Source organism: Mugil cephalus, chromosome 1, assembly GCF_022458985.1.
Source record: "Mugil cephalus isolate CIBA_MC_2020 chromosome 1, CIBA_Mcephalus_1.1, whole genome shotgun sequence".
Taxonomy (NCBI): domain Eukaryota; kingdom Metazoa; phylum Chordata; class Actinopteri; order Mugiliformes; family Mugilidae; genus Mugil; species Mugil cephalus.
The window spans coordinates 40,869,222-40,888,733 of record NC_061770.1 but is presented as its reverse complement, the minus strand read 5'-3'; the positions used below and the strand labels follow the sequence as shown (position 1 = coordinate 40,888,733).

General features: G+C 42.9%; 1 protein-coding gene across 3 annotated transcripts in view; it reads right to left on the bottom strand.

Moving 5' to 3' along the window:
• Nucleotides 1-254: 254 nt before the first annotated feature.
• dennd4c (DENN/MADD domain containing 4C) overlaps nt 255-19,512 on the bottom strand; it is a 38,308-nt gene continuing 19,050 nt past the window's right edge. For 2 of the 3 annotated variants that reach the window (XM_047577447.1, XM_047577440.1), the window contains 31 exons: nt 19,428-19,497; nt 18,139-18,308; nt 17,800-18,041; nt 17,647-17,713; nt 15,809-15,867; nt 14,917-15,061; nt 12,826-13,001; nt 12,596-12,696; nt 11,565-11,789; nt 10,556-10,701; nt 10,324-10,362; nt 9,884-10,014; nt 9,671-9,803; nt 9,335-9,541; nt 9,109-9,237; nt 8,876-9,026; nt 8,639-8,782; nt 7,668-7,787; nt 7,442-7,555; nt 6,237-7,327; nt 5,955-6,147; nt 5,768-5,865; nt 5,507-5,682; nt 5,213-5,371; nt 4,053-4,251; nt 3,859-3,969; nt 3,636-3,773; nt 3,378-3,495; nt 2,201-2,357; nt 1,665-1,729; nt 255-1,536 (listed from right to left, as the gene is read on the bottom strand). In XM_047577447.1, coding sequence (XP_047433403.1) covers nt 1,400-1,536; nt 1,665-1,729; nt 2,201-2,357; nt 3,378-3,495; nt 3,636-3,773; nt 3,859-3,969; nt 4,053-4,251; nt 5,213-5,371; nt 5,507-5,682; nt 5,768-5,865; nt 5,955-6,147; nt 6,237-7,327; nt 7,442-7,555; nt 7,668-7,787; nt 8,639-8,782; nt 8,876-9,026; nt 9,109-9,237; nt 9,335-9,541; nt 9,671-9,803; nt 9,884-10,014; nt 10,324-10,362; nt 10,556-10,701; nt 11,565-11,789; nt 12,596-12,696; nt 12,826-13,001; nt 14,917-15,061; nt 15,809-15,867; nt 17,647-17,713; nt 17,800-18,041; nt 18,139-18,308; nt 19,428-19,497 — 5,211 coding nt within the window. In that variant the 3' untranslated portion in view covers nt 255-1,399. The remainder of the gene's footprint in view (nt 1,537-1,664; nt 1,730-2,200; nt 2,358-3,377; nt 3,496-3,635; nt 3,774-3,858; nt 3,970-4,052; nt 4,252-5,212; nt 5,372-5,506; nt 5,683-5,767; nt 5,866-5,954; nt 6,148-6,236; nt 7,328-7,441; nt 7,556-7,667; nt 7,788-8,638; nt 8,783-8,875; nt 9,027-9,108; nt 9,238-9,334; nt 9,542-9,670; nt 9,804-9,883; nt 10,015-10,323; nt 10,363-10,555; nt 10,702-11,564; nt 11,790-12,595; nt 12,697-12,825; nt 13,002-14,916; nt 15,062-15,808; nt 15,868-17,646; nt 17,714-17,799; nt 18,042-18,138; nt 18,309-19,427; nt 19,498-19,512) is intronic. The other variant, XM_047577456.1, reaches the window with a different exon arrangement.

Below are 19,512 nucleotides of genomic sequence, written 5' to 3'. Positions count from 1 at the left end.
TAATACAAAAATAAATAATTGAGAATTTCTTTTTGTTTTGGAGGAGGAGCCGTAGTCTGCTGTTAATATCCTGACTGGGCCCGGCCCTCGGCCTCGGCCCTGGTTTGGGGTCAGACGTAAGCAGTGCAAAATGGAATATCTCACATTTCTCTATTATCTAATCTGTACAAGTCAGCTCCCAAATCGACAAACAGCTCCGTCTGGGTCTCCTTTTCCGACGAGCACTCGGCTCTGTCGGCATTTAGTGGAATGTCGTGTTTTTTTTTTCTGAGGAAAAATCCCCAGCGCTAAATGTTCAAACGTTGCTACTGTGTAAACCACAGAAAAATCATCATGTCTGCAAGTAATGTACCCACTTTGAACCTACACTAAAGGAGGGAACAGCCTAAATGCGTGAGACTCATAGTTATGATAAGAATTAGCTGAACAAATACGGTAAGTTACTGTTAAAAATGAGGCTGTTAAAAACACGTTTGCACCGAGCGGCTGCTCGTCCTTCTCGTCATGTGAACATGTCCTGATTGAAGTGTGGGAATCAGTAGTGTGGCACACCTTTTTAATTTCAGATCGATGTTTCCTCTTTAATGATCTCTGCCTCCCAATACGTGGTTACGCGTGTGGCATCTGGAATGTTGTATATCTTTTTTTTTTTTGTTGTTTTTTTTTTTTTTTTAGTGATTGATGATTAGTGATTGTCCACGGCCTCCCCCCAATGTACACTCCCGACACATATCTACACAGACAGACGGACACATGAACCCCAACGTGAGACAGTTAAACAACATCAACATTCATTAAGACTCCGACCACACGAGACGTGTCGCCTTAAAAAAAAAAAAAAAAAAGAAATAATAATAATAATAATATATATATATAGGCAACCCTGGCTTCAGATTTTCTCACAGAGAGAAAAATATATACAAAAACAGATGGAGTTGAGTTATAGATTTTTTTTTTTTGTTGTTGTAAAGAAAGTGCACAAAGCAACAGTCAGGGTCTGTACACTGTCACAAAGAACTCACACCAACATATGTCTACACCACGAGGAGGGCGGGGGGGGTCAATACATTCTGTACAGTGATAACTCATTCTATACACCATCTGTAAAGACAGCTCAACTAGGCTGCAGCTTTCCAAGCACTTTACAAAAGTAGTCCCACCTGGAGGCGGCTGCATGGAAACGCATGTTAAGGTTAAAAATAGAAATAAAAAAATAAAGAAGAAGAAGCAGGAAATGGGCATCTTCCAAGGTGGGGGGGGGGGGGGGGACTAGGTACCATGTTTAGGGCCGAATGGAGGTTTTAAAAGAAGTTCACTTGTCTCGCAGCCTGCGGATCCACATGAGCAGCTTTTTTTTGTTTTTGTTTTTTTTTTTTTTCCCAGCACGAGGTGGCGGTGCTCAGATGAAGGGCGCTCCGAAACATTTGAGGCACCACTGGACGCTGGGGGTGGGCGGGCGATCCATCCGGTGCAAAGACTTGAGCTGCTCCGCGCTCAGTTCGTCATAAGCCTGGCGGTACTCTCGGTCGAAGGCCTCTGAGGATGCGGACAGAGGGAGTCAAGGGTTTTATGGTGCATTAGAAAAACCATTAGGGAAGAAACATCCCATCCTTCACAGTATAAACATATTATCGTTTCAGTTTTCCTTTCTAACGGTCACTCACCTACGTCGATGTTCTCCCGTCCCAAGGCCACCAAAGAAAGAAACAGAATCTCTCTATAGATACTCCTGAGAGAAATTCAGAACGTAATGTTGACATTATGTTGAAATGGCAAAATGAATGCAGCTACATGTTCAGACAATAAGTAGAAGGAGAGAGTGCTTCTACTGCTGCGTTTCCATCACACCTACAAATGCGCAAAGTCCAAATATCCCAACAAAAAAGTGTTAATGGAATTGGCTACATTTTGAAAAACCTCTTATATGTTGCTAAAACATTTCTAAGCTCTTTTCAGAACAGTTTATTGATGAAGCAGGGGGGTCATGTGACCAGTTCATTTGAAGTTCATCTTCCTCAAAGTGACGAAAATTTAAGAGAATAATGGGATGCCGTGAGGCTAGACTTTACGAGATTTACAGCTCATTCGCAAAGCTCCTTTCAATGAAACGTGTATATTATTTTGCAAGAACGTGTAATGGAAATGCAGCTTGTGACGACTTAATTGGGAATATTGAGCACGGCGCCAAAACAGGCCTAACCTCTGTCGTTTGAACCCCTCCGGGCGCTGTTTAATCTCTCTGATCAGCAGGTTGATCGGCCCGTACACGTCGTTGGTCTGGATGTTGCGGACAATCGTGTTGAGGAGGGTTCGAATATCCTGGTGGTCTGTTGGAGCCAAGGTCCCCTTCTTTTCCCCTGGGAAGACACAAGACAGGTAAGCACCCACGCCCTTCGGCCAGCAATGCAACACATCTGCTTATAACTAGCCTTCAGGATTTCTTTAATTTAGTGGTGGGATAAAGACATTTATTTTACTTTTAAAACAAGTTAATCAAGTGTTTCACATGGTACTATGCACTACAGTCACTATGTGCAGGATTTCAAAACTGTTGGCTCTGGTGCCCTCTAGTGGTGGGTGTAGTTTTCTAGCCCAGGGGTCAAGGATCCTCAAACGGATGGAGAGATTAAGTAGGGACCCCATATATACTATATGTGTTCTTTATTAAACTCATCTTAGTGCTATTTATAAATCTACATTGTTATTATCATTCTGCATTAAAATATTAAGCTATTCAAATAATACACACGTTCAAATATTCTTTAATTTTTATTTCAAACTTATGCAACAGTGGGGTGGCCGTGGTGTAACTGCTGCAAACATAAAAATACCTGACATAAATATGTATGTATAATTGATAGATTCAAGTTTTAACTTGAAACATAGCTAAATGTAGCACGGTCAGAGAAAAACCAAACTATGTTGGTTGATGGGAGTGAGCAGCATTGTTAGCTTCTCTGGGATTTCACCTGGGAACTGAATAGTCTGACAGAGCCAGCATGTAATATGAGGCCTCGTGATTGGCTCAGCAGAGATAGGGGCGGAGCCCACTTTGTACAGGAGGCTTAAATTGACAGTGCGCTGTTGAGACAGCTCCTGTATCGCTAAATAAGTGCTGACTGAAAGACTGAACGTCTTCTGCCTCCATTTGTCCCTTTACTAAAATATGTTGGATCCATGTTAATGTGTATTTAAAGAAATTTAAATGTGTGGGTGGAAAATTAAGAAAATATATATAAAATTTGTCAGAACAACCAAAGATTTTAAGACCCCTGTGGAGTTTCTCCGCTTAGGGATCGCAGACGCCCTGTTGTAGACCTGTGTAGCTACATGTGTAGATTTTAGTTGGCTTGATGTGCGTCTGTGTGCACACTCACACAAACTCCTCCAGAGCAGATAAAGGGGTTTTCCGGGTTCTTGGTGCAGGTTGATGTTGTCCCACAGGAGCTGGACGTAAACCTGCTTACTGTCCTGAGTCAGGGACGTCAGGGGCAGCTGCAACAAAGACGACGCATCGTTGCTTATGTGGTACAATCTAACTAACAGAGTCCATGAAGATTAGCAAAGAATACGTTCGAGCAGGTCAGTGTGAGGAATATTTAAAGACACCGACTGACAGCATGCTGGCGTCTAACCTGTACTCCATTGTTGCAGTGTTCAGAGGTAAGAATGAGACCGGGCAGGTGAGTGGGCAGGTCCAGGCGGCGGAAATACCACACCAGGTTCCAGAAAATGATGGGATGCTGGCTAAGGAACTTGTGGGTGTAGATCACCTGTACAGATAAAGGTTAGAGGTCGGACCTTACAGGATATTGACTATATAAGCAGACTTTAAAGAATATTGTTGGATGTGAGCACCTGATCTCCCTCATTCTCCAGAAGGGTCTCCAGCTCCTTGCGCAGGACCAAGGGGCTGAGATAGGGCACAGACACAGGCTTGGGATTTGGGCGTTTCGCTCCCATGCCATCCTGAAAAACACACAGAATTTCACTCCACTGATTTGCCTGTCAAATCCTCAGTGACAGGTTGGAGACGGTAAAAGGAGACTGACCGACACCTCTTGCAGGCTACAGGGCAGGCTGGTGGTGGAGATGCCATGTCCAGGTCTCTGGGAGTAGTCCAGGCTCTGCAGAGGTCCTCCAACGCTGTTGCTGCGTGTCAGTGAAGTCCCACTACATCTCTGCTGCTTCCCTGCTGCCTGGTGCTCCAGGAGACCCAGGGGGTCCGACTGCACCGGCTCTGGAACCAGGCTGGCAAGACAACAAGCAAAGAGCGGTCAGGAGGACGTCCAGAGGGATACATGAATTCATCTGTTTAGGGTTAACCCTCTGGAGTGTAATTGGCCGTTTTTGACTACTTTTGGTTTTACCTTTCTATTTCATCTTAAAAGCGGTTTCCATTGCCTTATTTGGTGTCATTCTTTTCAACACAACCTCACCTGTGTCATTTTACAATATTTTTTTTTCATTTTGACAAATTGCATTAACGCACTGGACCTAAAACCACGCTAAAACCATAAAACCCAAGCAGGAAAAAGTTAGATTTTTGACTGTAAAAACCACAAACATGTTTTTATAACTTAATAAGCAAATCTAATGTGTAAGTTTCAAAAGGTTATGTACAAATTAAGCAAACAACAAAGCTATTTATAACTATTTCCATTAAAATGCAGGAAATGCATCATGCATTTCAGGTATAACAATAAGCAATAATATCTAAAAGTCCCAAATCTCTGGTTTCTTTCTCTTTGGTTGCAGTCGCTCCATAGACTGAATATAGCTTCATTCCCATAACTTTTCCCTCTTCCTTAGCAACAACTGACACATCATTTCCTGATTGGTTGATTTTTCCATCAACAGGAAAGGGTCTGTCAGTTTTTCCTTTTTGTTTTTTTTTCTTTGGAGCATTTGAAGCTGGCTAGCGATCTCCTCTTGCTAGCGTTTTGCTTTTCATCGTTTCTCCAGTGAACCAGACTCGCATCAATATGACGGCAATATTCAGGAAAAAGTGTGCTGTAAATTATTGATAATAAGTCTACTTTTACTTGGTCTGTCAACACAATTTAAAAACTGGTATATAGTTTGAAGTTAGCTCTTTCAACAAAAGCTGAAATGGAGATCCAGTGATGCTGCGTCTTCTTAAATTGGTCATGCGATTTACCGGCGTGTCCGTCAACTCCACAGGTTTAAGGTAATTCATGTAAAGTTGTACCTCTTCTGTGTTCCGGGATGATTATCTGGAGTCTCGCTAGGTTCCTCCTCTGGGAAAGTGATAAGGTCTGGTGCTTTAATGTCAGCTGAGCTGCTAGCTGCGGGCTGAGTACTGGTGCTGTGGATACTATCTCCCGAGGCACTGGGATTCATGTAAAACCTGAAAGGAAGCAATTACACAATCAGCTCGTTTTGTTTAGCACTGCAAGGACGTCGTGTTTTATGGTGTATGAATCCCTGTTAAACAAGGACACAGGAAAGCACGGAGAAGAGCATGAAGGCAGCGGATTCCTACCCGGTCGTTGTGCGTAAGTCGTGAAACTCGATGTGCAATAAGGGGAGAAAAGCTGTGCGACAGAAGGGACAGTTGGTATTCAGGTTGGAATCATCAGCTGTCCAACCCGCCATGATCTCCTCGTCGTACACCAGAGCCTCACAGGAGCGGCACTGGGAGCAGCTGGACATCAGCACCTGTCCGCAGGGAAACCAGTTAGGAGTTAATTTAATGTACCTGTAGGCAGCGAAGGGTTATATGAGTATCTACAGCATGTCTGACCTCCAGCGCGCAGTTCTGGTAGATGCTCGAGGACGAAGCGTGGTGTGAGGAGTTTGGCTCAGAGTCGAGACCCCTGCCGGCTCGACCTGGAGTTAGGTCTGAATGTGGAGACAAAAGCAACCCTGACCTTTACCAAGTACTTCAATGGACTATTTTCTTCTTCTGAAACTAGCAAGTGAGCACGTACGTGTCTGGTGGGTCCCTCTGCCTGTGTCGCTGCTGCCACTGCTGCTACCTAAGCTGGTGCAGCTTTGGTTTAGACCATTCGCCACCAGTCCAGGGATGCCCCGCCTGTCAGGACTCTCATCAATGTCGTGTGAAGACAGCATGTTTTCATCCAGACGGGCTGGGAAGCCACCGCCGCCCTGAGTTTGTTCATCCTGCAGAGTGACGTTAGGCACAATCAGGACCATTTTGGGATCAAACTGAAGCAGCAGACGAGTCGTGGGGTAAATATAACGACACTCACCTCGTCGTCTGAGTAAGCGTAAGCATTTGCTACTGCCCCCCAAACTTTGCTGGCCACGTTTGCCGCCTGCTTCATGCTCGACTTAAGCACGTCAATTTTAGGCCCCGATAAGAGCGTGTCCATTTTGATGCCTGAAATGGAGTTAATGACGGAGCCTAGAGATCCTCCTTGGGAGGACTTGACCAGCGCCGTCAGTGAGGATGATCTAGGACCTGGGCTCGCTGTAGTGCTCGCAGACGTCTTTGACTTTACCGCAAAAGTCTTGGAACGAGTAACAGTGTTGGGGCTGCGCTTGGGCGTGTCTCCGGGTGAGCTAGTTGGAGTTTTGATAGGAGGGACGGGGAGGCTGGACCTCCGCTCTAGAGACTGTTTGGGCTGAGGGGCGTCGGTGGAGTCTCCCTGGGACTGCTGGAGCTCCATGCTGGAGGATTTAGGCCCCATCGGACTTCTCAGGCTCATGTACATTTCGATCTCTTCGGCCAGGTTACGGGACACCACAGGAGGAACGGCACGTGGCGGCTCCTGGCTCGTGACAGAGGCCGACTCCTCCGTCTCTGACACCAGGAGGGAAAGTGGGTCAGCGCCCGCCTCCACGTCTGCCCTCTCCAAGATCGCTCCACGCGCTCCCGACTCATCGTCCTGTGTCTCAGTGTGCTTCCTCTCCCGCTTCTCCATATTAACCTCAGTGCCTTTCACCTCTTTATCATCTCCCTTGGTTTCGTCTGCGGCTCTTGGGTCCTCTTCCTCTGGCAGCGTCCTAAGCGTCAAGCCCTGATCATCCTCAGGCTCCTCCTCCAGGTCTTTAAAAAGTGCTTTGGACGCACTGTTAGGGGGTGGACTTGGACCTGCAGAGAGACACGCCGCGAGAATGCGAGCGTCTGCGCCCATTCTGCTGGCCATGTGGTCCACGCCTTTCTCCAGGAGCATTCCCGCGCGGGTTTCAGCGCTGAAGCTACAGCTGCGCTCGGAAAAGGACTTCTGCCGCTGCGCTTGAGGCTGGTTCGCTACATCCACGGACGGTAGCGAAGGGTCCTCATCAGATAGTGAAACGGTGTCGTTCTGACTGTGTCTCCTGAAGAGCTGTCCTGTACCTGCAGAATGCACCCAGATAATACGGATGTTATTCCCTTCAGTTCAGGGTTTAGAAACGTTAAACCTGTGGTTGCGTAGCTTAAACCCATTCAAAGTCATTGTGGTTTTCTCACCAGTTTCCCTGCTGCCATCGAAGCTCCCTGTGGACAGTTTAACAATACTGGGTACAGACGGAAGCACAGTGACAGGACTGGAGGGCTCTGCCGCTGCCACCGCAATGTCACCTCCTGGTTACAAAAGAATACACACATGGCACTCAAACAACTTCGCAATGCAGAAAGAACTGCAGAACTAAACAAATGTAATCCTTGGTAGCATTCCACTTGAGGCATTTCTTACCATTATGCTGTGCTTTGGCGTTGCTCCTCTCATCAGCTGAAGGCACGGCTGTATGTGAAGCATCAACCAGTTCCTGATGCAACTCATCCTTGGAGCCGTAGCCTTGATCAGACTGTCGTCCTGTGAATCACACAAACCAGAGTTTAACCTCCTGAAAACCCAAGCTTTTGTTTTTTATGCATTTTTTAATTTCTCCAAGGTATTTGGGATAATTAGGACATAAGAATATAATAACAACTAAGCATCATTTCTGAACAGGAAGTAGTTTTCGGAAAAAAGAAAATGTCCTCACATGTGGATATTTTCCTATACATTATAAGAAAGTCACCCATGTGTAAGAACAAATAACACGTGACTGAGCAAAAGCAGAACTGCAAACAATGAAATCCCACAACAATCAAGTCCTTGACATTGAAGCTTGTTGCTATTGATAGAATTTGTTAAATTTGTGCGTCATATGGGGCCCCGGTTCGAATCCCGCATCGGGCGCCCTTTCCTGCACGTCACTCCCCCCTCTCTGCCTTCCCATTTCCTGTCTGTCTCCATTGCCTTGTCAAATAAAGGCTAAATTTCCCCAACAAAATATACTTTAAAAATTTGTGCGTCATATCAAACTAGAAAAGTTAATAAACATAAACAAGTTATGTAAAATGTGATGAGGTGTTGAAACTTGTTCATTTTTGTCCCTGCAGAATGAATTCGTTTTTTTACACGGACTAGTGAATTGACCCTTTGCTGCCACTAGATGGCAGACTGAAGCGTCCACATTGGAGGACAACAGGTCTAAGTGAAGCAGAATAAGCTGCCACAAACCTAAAACTTAATGTGCACATATGCGGACGCACAGTTTCAGTTTAAAAAATGATTGTTTTATTTTTTTGAAGCGCTGATATGTGAATTCAACAACTTTGTAAATTTGGTTCAATTGGCCCTTTAAGAGCTTGTGACCTGCAGCTTTGGGGAGCCAGTACCTGTGTTGCTGTCTGTTCCGTCTCCTGTGTCGTGGCCGGGGGCAAACAGATTATGTTCCTCTCCGTTGACCTCGCTCGAGCTGTCAGCACTTCCGTGACTCAGTCGGTCGGCATCAGTGACTGCTGACCCGCCTACTGATGCAGCTAGAGGGAGGGGGCACGGAGGCAAGAGTGAGAAACAAAGGAAGAAGAGCGAAGAGAGAGCTCAATGTGCAGCCATGTGCATTCCTTTCACACCTGTGGTTGCCAGAGCGGATCCATTCTTCTTGGACAATGAGCGGTTTGGAGCATGCTTGAACTGGGTCACGCCACGAAGCACGTTACGCAACTTGGTCCACATGAAGAGGCCGCTCCGGTTCCGGCTTGGCCACGGACTCTCTAACACGGCCTGCCATGGAACAGATCGACAGATGAGGACACGTTTTCGGGAAAAATGTTTAAGAATTTCTGTTTTTAAATCAGAAATAAACCTTATTGTAGTATCCATATGTGATAGCGTTGGGATGAACGCCAGCTTTCTTCATCTCAACCAGGACTCTCACAGCCATAACGGGAAGACCCCACACACCGCAGAGCTGCATCACCACTCTGTAACACACCTGGAAGCCGGACAGACAAACCATGTGTCTTTTCTTGTGTTGTGTATTTGATTCCGTTCATAAAAAGTCTCCACATTCAAACATCCTGTGACTGTACCTCATCCAGCACCTCCACCTCAGTGGTCCTCATCTTCAACAGGACGTTGTAGCCCTGTTGCATGGCCCGGGTCTTAGACTTAGCCAGCCTCACAGCCGCTGGCAGGCAGATGAACCACATACTGTAGCAGTGGCTGAACAGACAGCGGGCCCATAGCGGTGGATTGGAGTAAAAACGTTTTGCCATCTTGTAAGCTAGCTTGATTTCCTGTTGGATTAATCAAGACATTTAGTTATTTAGTTACTTATTTACATGAAAAACTAGTTGATGCACGCATTTACTGGTTAAAGATGCTAAAACAGCTTCTTTTTTTTTTTTGCAGTAGCATGCACACACCTGCTTTGTCCTCTTAGCGAGTAGCGCAGGGCTGCTGGAAAGACTAGCCCCTGCTGCTCTGGTACTAATCGCTGGACGCAACTCTTTAGGACGGTCAAACAGATTTCCATGCAGCCTGGGGAAACCTTTATACCTGCGGAATGAAATATAGGTTATTGTAAAGTCACACGAGTTTTAATGAACTTTGTTTATTATAAAATAAATAAGCCTTACGTGTATTGAGGAGTGGGTTCAGTTCCATCACCAACCGGAGGTTCAGGAGGCATGACAAAGACCGTGTGCTCACTCTTTTGAGACTCATCCAACTCTAGTAGTCTTGTATCCTCAGATGATTCTCCTTCAACCTGCAGCGAGGGTTACATCAGAATCATTTAAAAAAAAAAAAAAATGCATGTAATTTCCTGTCTGGCGGCAGGAAGTAAACAACTACAGTCACGGCCCAATCTGTAATGCTTCTCTAGTCAGGCAGCAAAACATGTTTATGTGATTGTGGTTAAGATTTAGAGATGGAAGAAAAGCAGGAAAACGTCCATGCCCCTTGCAGAATACATAAAGGAGAAAATCAAAATGTATTTATCTTCTACTGTTAGTCACAAATGTGGAGAGAAAAAAAAAGCGGTGTGAGGAAACGTGATTACAGTGTAAGCAATTACCTTGGTGCCCTTGTCGGTGATTTTATCAGAGGGAAAAAGCTGCGAGATGAGGAAAGAAAGCAGAGGGAACAGAATGAATCAGAGGAAATTTAGGCTTCCTTAAACTCCCAGCGAACGAATGCTATTTTGCCAATAAACCAATGTCAAACAAAGGCATGTCCCTGAAGGAAACCTCCGGTGGAAGAGGGAAACAAAAACACCAAAAGCAGGCCGCCGCTGGGTTCGTAATCACCTTCTCGACGCAATCGTCAAAAAAGGCCAGACCCGTGTCCTTGTCGCTGACGAAGGTGCACTCCTCGATGAAGCGGATAAATATCTGAGTCTTGGTGAGCTGGGAGTAGAACTTCTGGTGGGCCCGGTCCCTGCTTTTGAGAAACCCTAAAGGAAGGAAAGGAGGGATCAGAATCTAACTAATAAGAAAAACACAAAACATTGAATTTTTATCTTTACTGTAAATATTAGTTGTTGATACATCGGCCCGGCCAATATATCAGGCCGATATTTGCATTTTTTACTGGTATTGGCCTGATACGTGGGTGCATTCACATTTTTTCCCCCCAGGCAAGATTTACAGACAGGCGCAACCACAGGCAGCCCTGTGCTGCTGCAGATGCTGCAGACCCATGCAGCCCATACATTGCCCCTCCCCCACTAACATCCCTCGACACACCTTTTATTTATTTTTGTTTGGTTATTTATTTATTTAAACAGTTACCAAACAAAGCTCTATTTACTTTATCACTCAGCACCAACACATTACAGTCATTAGCAACAGCCCTAACTTGTTAAGTAGGTGTTTGCTAGCTGATGTTTTTCTCTCTCTCTGGCAACGCTGATGTAAAAAAAAACTGTATCGGCCCTAAACAAATCCATATCGGTTGATCTCTAGTAAATTACCAAATTAAAACAAACACGTGTTTTTATTCAGATGTGTTAAGAAGTGATAAAATAGGTACAGTTTAGGGAACTGTCCTTCGATGACCCTTAATATATCTGCAAGAGTGAAGCTAAATGGAAGTAAGAACCAGTTTCCCAGCAACAAGCATTAGTATATTTATATCACAGATGATGAGAAAAGTGATTTCACCTTCACTGAGTGATAGCTGAGATACTTCTTGAAATAGAGATGCCCATAAAAAGAATGTGTCATGTGTAGCTTCTCTGACTGAGGTGTAAATTATGCATAGGTTACAAAGCCTTGAGGTTATAAACAAATTCATAGGTGTCAATCACACGTTTACCCTGCAGGTCGTAGAGGGAGTCTGCAGCCGTGGCCTTCTCAGAGGGCGCCTGGGTGATGGGTTTGAGGTAGGAGCGGTAGCCCTTCAAGATGGAGGCCATGAAACGGAGGAAGGCCTCTTGGATTTCCATCTCCAGGGACGTCTTTTTCTTGTGCCAGGTGAAGTCCGCCTCGATGGGGGTCATGTCCACCGCCGAGCTCTCCTGTGCTGTTTGACGAACTGAAACTAAAACAGGCACAAAAAAAAAAAGAATCTTTGTTAATATCCGTTTGCTAAGATATTTCAGAGTTGATACAGTTAAGTGCAGTCTATGAATAATGTGCATTAATTAAATTTGTTTAGCTACACTGCAAAAACAGCATTAACAGAAAGAAGCAAAATATTCTAAATATTCAATCAAATCATCTTATATCGAGAAAAAAATCTGCCAATAAGCTTTTAAGCAAAACAAAAATTCTTAAAATAAGCACAAAGTTCTTGTCTCTGAACAAAATGTTTTGCTTTTTTTGCAGTGTAGCAGTTAAACTAGCTAGACACTTACTGCTTTACTGATAATTTATAGAGTAATGTAAACTATTTAATTTAAATGGTGATAAAATGAAAGGAATATATAAAAGAAGAAATAGCTGATCATTACAACGTTAATTGACACGTTCTATAAAAATTACATTTATTTCTTTTTACACTGAATTTCAATTATTTAACTAACAACATCAACAAGCATTATTAAGTCTGTGACTAAATATTTATTTTTTGACCACAGGAGGATCAAATAACAGTCTTAAGATATTCTGATGAAGATTTAGTTGTGTCTATTTTATCCACTTCCTGTAAACCCATTTTAATCTGCAGCTCATGCAGTATCTTGTTTTTATTTATCTTTCTCCAAAATTAGATGTTTTTTTTTTCCTGTTGCTTTTTGAGATCCTTTGATGAAAAGGGCATTATAAATAAAATGTATTATTAATATTATTATTATTATTAGACTGGCTGAGGCTCGGGTATGAGAGGAAATAGGATGCTCTTTGTACCAGTGGCCAGCTGGTGGTGCAAGTTGCTTAGTGAGTTAATGAGACTCTTGCAGGGCTTCTTTGGGAGGTTCTTCCAGTTGCTGTGTCTCTTCTCGTCAGACCTGCGTTCACACAATACCTCAAAGTTAGTTAGCTGGAAGTAACAGGACAGAAAAAAATACAACCACGGGGTCTCGGTTTAACAAGTGTACTGTTTGAAAGTATGCAGAACAACCAAAAGCACGGCATACAGGTAGATAGTGTTGGTGTCCAGGTCCACACACACAACATCTGGCGGTGGGTCGTAAAGGTCAAAGTAGCGGGAGTCCACACCCACTATGAACGGACACGGCGCGTTGAGGACGCCTGCTAGAGAGAGGGGGCACAGGGGGATGTAGGGACACTGCCACTGGAACGGGAAAATCATCTGAAGAGACACAAGAGGGAAAATGGAGATTATTCCACGCAGCTCTGAATGAGGAGGTCACCACTCGGTAAAAGCTTTACACTCTCACTGGTTTACCTCTTGGGAAGATATCGAGATCAGACACCAGATATAAATTCAAGAATTAGGAGATTACAGTATTCTGTAAGTTATGTTTAAAGCTCATAAAAAAAATGTTAACAATTAACATTCAGAAAAGATTTGACAAAGGAGAAAGTTAGTATAACTTAAGAGGAACTAAGATCTTTAAAAAACACTACACCCATGAAATGTCTGTGAAAAGAAAATTTACACCTAAAAGAACAATTAAAGCCAGTATGTTAAGGAAATACAACGAAACATGTTAGTCCAACCCTCGGTGTAGTCATGTAGTCACGATACGTATTTTATTTCATTTTATTTTATTATTATCATTATTTTGCTGCTTATTGTGTTGTCGTTTTTTAATTGAAGTTCCTCCTACATTGATTCTTGGGGTAAAGGGGCAGATTTTTTGAGATTATTCTTCTTTCTGCTCCATTTCATTCAGATTTGCGAACGTCTGAATTGTATATTGAATTGTTTTGTTTTAATCGATGAATGAAATAAAAAAACTAAAACAAAAAAAATAATTGTTGTATTTCTGCCAGATTATCAGGGGACACACTTGTAAAACACGACGCTCTTGGTTGATTTACTCAGTTCCAATGCAATGAGGGATTTTTGAGGATTGTGACATCCTGTATATTCAAAGTTTTGTATTTATGAACTTGGCAAATAAACATCAATTGGTTCAGATATAATAGCTGAGAAATGGATATAATAACAGTACTAGAACCATAGAAAGCGTATTTAATACTATTTAATATTTTATACATAATTCATTGTGGTTTTGACAGTTGTGATATAGAAGATTTCAAAACAGATATTTAATTTGCACTACAGTGATTCTGTTTAGAAAAAAAAAATCAACATGAAAGAGAACAAGGAATCTTACTGTGGCGAGTGAAAATTAAGTGTCTAATATTAAACTTGCCTGGAAAACACAACACACAGCTGTGAGAGAGGCCATTGTGTTGTGGGTTAAATCAAGACACGTCCCACTCTGAGTCAAGTTACATATCCATGCTAGAAATAACTACTCTCATGACTTCACTGTGAGGGCTGTCATAAACCATCAAAGAAACAATAATAATCATCATCATAAATCCTCGTTACCATCCCAAACTGCAAATGGCACGGCTGTAATTGTTGCACAATCGAATAATGAAAGTGACTTGTTTAATTGCATGCATTACTGCTAAATGTACCTCCCCCACTTCTGCTTCAACAACATCTCCTTAATAATTCATTCAAAATCCATGTTTCCATAGAATAAGATTTATGGTTTTATTTATGTATCCTGATGTTCTTCTTCTGTACAGTGCTGATCAATTAATGTAAGTATCTATGCTGCTTTTAAAGCTAAGTGGTCACTATAGGACTTAATGCACAGCAGAGATAAACTGTACATAGACAGTGTTGTTAATTTAAGTATCACGGAAACTACAGTATCCAAGCATAAATTTCTAATGTGGTCACTTGTGGAAGTGAAGGTCTGAACTTTAACAGGTTTTTGGAAGCTCCATATATTACTCATCTATATAGTAGCTATTAAGACAATGCATAGCATGCAGAAATTTATTGTTGCTTCCACCCGTACCATCAGGATGTTATTGTGAATGCTAGTCATATGTATATTACTACCTCTGATCTGTAGAGGGTCAAGTTAATAGTACAGTAGTTTGTTTTTTTTTTAGGGGTGGGACTCACATTAAAATCCACTATCTAAGCAAGCTGAAGTTGCAGGTTTGCTCAAATCAAAGTGTGTGTTTAGATGACTCAGTTTGTTTGAGCATGACTGTACGGAAGAACTCACAGCCACCACGGCCTCGGCCACTCCGGTGAGCACAGCGGGCCGGAGCGAGTGCAGCAGGATCTTGCTCTCCAGCAGGACAAAGTGCAGCAGTGTGGCGCAGTTCTCCGAGCCCAGATTCATCAGCAGAGTGCCATAGTCTGCCCCACTGACAGAGGGGAGAGGGGAGGGGGCACAGAGGACAGGAATGAACACAAGAGAAAACAACAAGGAAGAAATAAAGACAGAGATTAGTCGGGAGAAGGGCAAAGGACCCCAAAACTGATGGAGAGATTAAGTAGGGACCCCCTACCTACTATATGTGTTCTATATTAAACTAGTGCATTATCATTATCATATTGCGTTCAATATTAAGCTATCTCTTATCCCTTTACTAAAAAATGCTGATTCATGTTAATGCGTGTTGAAAGAAATTTAAATTTGTGAGGGAATAATTCAAAAATATATTTTAAAAAAATGTAAAATGAGTTTGCGGAACCCCTGTTGAAGACCTATGCTCAAAGTAATTTAATGATTCACCTTCATTTCTTACATTGTTTAAACAATATTTCATTAAATGTCTTCTTGATCTACTGTTCCAGATTGCAAATGCATTTTCCTGTGTTTTGATATAATTGAATAAGGCTTTTTTAGAAGGTCTTTATAATAACAAGTCTCAAATAATTTCCCCTTTCATGCAATGCTTCTTTCAAATCCTCGTAAAGATGGCTACAAAGGCCGACTGTGTAAGCTACAACAAAGGCCTGTCAATCACTATTTCTGTGTGCATTCAAGGTCGAATAATAGAGCATTCAGATGTAAAAACAGGCACTGACTGAGGTGTTTGTATCATTACTAAGCTGATTTTGAGAACGCGATTTTTGCTAAGCACTTTTATTTTTAAAGGCCAACGTACCTGAGGGGTAAGGGCGTGCAGACGGGCTGGGAGAGGATCAAAGTGTCATGTGCTGAGAGCTGCAGAAGAAATGCAACCATGTCAGCAATAAGACTAGAAACACAACGATGAGCAGCACAGTGTAATGCTATGGGTAAGTCTTTGCTGGTGGTTTTATCTGGGTGAGTCAACAGCAAAAACAAACAGACCATTTTACAGATTTAAAAATTCAGGGTTTAGTATGTATGTAGTCCAGTGCGTTGCTATAAAATTACGCCAAACAGTGTTTAGGATCGACTACATAACATTACTGAACTAACATTAACGAATCCAGACACAGCTCTGCATGTGGAATAAACCCTGTTAATGGAAAAATCTTCCAACACTGGATGAGTTGGCAACGAGTCTGCCTCAGCAAGGTCACTCACAGACAGAAATTATGTAATAGACAGGTGTTTTTAAGAGCCATGTTCAACCTCTTTGAGGGAAAAAAAAAACACTGGGCAAGGTTGAAGATGCAATAGTTAGCCAGGAAAACCGAGTGTAGCAGATGAAAGACACATCAGGCTGATGTTCCAGAAATGACTTCCAAAAGAAAAATGAACAGAACCCGTTCATTGGGACACTGGTAGACCCATCTAGTCCAGAGAAGTCTGGTTAGAAGTGGACTTTATGGAAGGCTTTAAGAAAATAAAAGAGAAACGGCTTTCCTTTGGTGTGTAAGAAAACTCTAATCCTAACCCTAAAGGAAACATTGGTACAAAACAAATTAAAAATAAAAAAATGAAGTGCAGAAAAATGGCAGCAGGCGCTTCTTTTATTTTGACAGATGAGTCCATATTTGAAACAGAAGGCAGTTTATTTTCCAGAAAGCTGGACAGTGTTACAAGGATGTGCGTCTGCAGGAAACGATGAAGAATGGTGGAGATTCATTGCAGGTTTTTGGCTGAATTTCTGCACACGGAGCTGGGATTTCCAACTAGAACTATCTTCAGACACAAGACCAAGGAGTTTTGCCTTCATTTACATGAAGAGAAATGTGACAGCTTCACGTTGCGTATGCACAGGAAGAGATCAGCAGCGATGTAGTGACAAGAAACCGTGGAGGTTTATGAAATTTAGTGAGTTGTGGCGATGATGAGGCAAAAATAAAATCCTTTGGTGATGCTAAGCTTGAGGGCCAAGTAGGACTCATCTCAAAGTTGACACAGATGACATAAAGATGATGACGTATTCACTATTACACCAGATAAGATGTTACAATCTCTTGCGCCAAAACACATTTAGAAGCTCAGTCCAACTGAAAAGAAGGAGCTACCTAGCCTAGCCAACAGCAGCAGGCAGTATGTGGCACATCATTGGGGTTTTCAGGTGGGAACCTCCCTTCACCGATGTGTCGTTACGTTAGGCCCACAACACCTCAACAAGGCTTAACGGCGTCGTGGAGTCACCCCCCTCCATTCGACATATGATGTCAACTTTTACCACAAGTAAACAACTTTGGTTCATACATTTCAAAATCCATATCGAAATAGAAGAGCAGCACGTCTGAACTGTAGAGTCGCACTCGTACAACGGCAACAATCCAAAATGCAATGCCTTGACTTATCTAAAATCATCTGCACTCGCAGTGAGGAAACATGCAAAAGGTTAACTCAGGCAACCAGAGCATAGCTCGTCCACTAGAGGACCAACCCCCTGCTACAAAGTGATGGGTGATGAGCAAATTGCTTTGGACTGGCCTTAATTAACAGAAAATTCCCTGAAATGCAATGCTTGAACAACCTATAAACCCTGTGCTGATGTGCTGATTGAGTCCTTTTATTTTCATTACAAACCATTTGAGGAAAAGTTCTCACCTGCACCAAGATTCTGGGTCTTTGAGGAGAAGGAAACGACACATTGTGCATGAAGTGCGAGATGTGCCTGTTGATAAAAACAGTTGTTTAAAATGAAATAAAGCAGTAGTCAAATATTCAATTTTAAGATTTGCATTACGAGTGGGTTCCTACTTTTCAATAGGCAGTGGATGGGGGCCTGAGACGGAGAGCTTGTAGAGGAACATGAGGAACTTGCGGAAGGACTCAAAGAAGGGCCAGCGGGAGAGCAGACAGATGCATTTATTGGTGTTCACAGGCCGGTTGGGGATCATCTTCTTCTCCACCGTGGTGAGCAGGCCCAGCTGGATCTTTTGCTTCTCGCTCAACAGATCCACCGAGTACGGCTCGTAGAACTGGATAGCTGAGCCGTACACCTGGCACCAGAGATGGAACAATTCATTTAGTTATCCTGAGCAGATGTTTTTTTTCTTTTTTTTATAAATAAATGACATCTTGGTTACTGCATCTCACCTTTTCACCTGAGGAGACAGTTAAGACAAACGTGGAGAAGACGGGCAGAGGGTCACGAGTGTTCGGTGCCCAACACTCGATATTGGCACCCATGGGCAAACAGAACAGAGGCACAGACTCCGACAAAGGAAAAGATTCATAGTCTTCTTCGGGGTAACGAAAGATCAGACCTGGAGAACGGAAGAAATTGAAACTGATAAGTCAAGTAATCGCATGAGACTGATGAGTCAACCAAATACAACAAACAGTGTGGATGTGCACTTTCTACTTCTGACACCGAAATAGTTCAGCAAACTTCTAGAGACACAAAGAAAAATGCTCAGTTCCACTTCATGTTTTGGTGACACATTCTTATGTCGGCTTGCGCATGCATAAACAAGCCCGAAGACGCACAAATTATGGGCGTGGCAGGAAGCGCAGTTGTCCGAGATGAATAAACAGCCGCCTCACAGGAAAAAGGCAGCCCAAGAGATAAAGCCAGCATGTGTGCCTGCATGGGTGTGTGTATGTGCGCGCACGCTCACACGAGCACTGATTATATGCCTGCGAAGTGTACCAAAGGCCAAGCTGTTACGGAAGCATTCAGTCAGCGAAAATGTCACACAACAGTTCAGAAATACCAGCTGTATAAAGCAATTAACATCTACTGCCAGATCGCAGATACGAACCGAAGGTGCCGCTCGCTTCAGGACCGAGACAAAAACATGAGCGATTGTGAAGACACACAATGCGGCACCATTTCCCACTTCAGAGCATTTTTGTTAACGTGTCATTTAGTAGGGCTGCGCACATTAATACAACAAAACCCTTTTTAACAGAGTGCACTGAAGGCCATTTATTCCAAAAACAACCATAACATATCTATTAACCACTCACTGCATCCGGGTGTATACATCCAACCTTTTACACAAATGTCAAACAGGAAGAGTTACAATGTGCAACAACATTCAAAAATCTTTAGAGATATGTAGTTGCAGGAGAGGGACGCAAATGCTGACTCATACACAAGGTAGTGACTCAACATTAAGCTATTCGCTGTTGCTTTAGGGAGACTTTAAAACCATGTATTATTTCAGCCGTTGTGAGGCAAACTACGAAGATATACTCCCTAACCTAATTCCCACTGCAAGACACTCTGGCAGCAGACGTGGTAATTGCAAAGCCGGCACAATTCAAAGCTGATAATGTAATTAAATGATGGCAAAAGTGACACAAAGAGCATGCACGGAGAATAGATGACAGTTTATTATATGAAAATGTCACCACATCTACAGCCTACTGTTACTCACCAGCTTTGTAACTGATGGAATTAGACGCAGACACTGATTTCTTGTAGCACAGGAACACATTAGAGCCCCACTGAAAAAGAAAAAA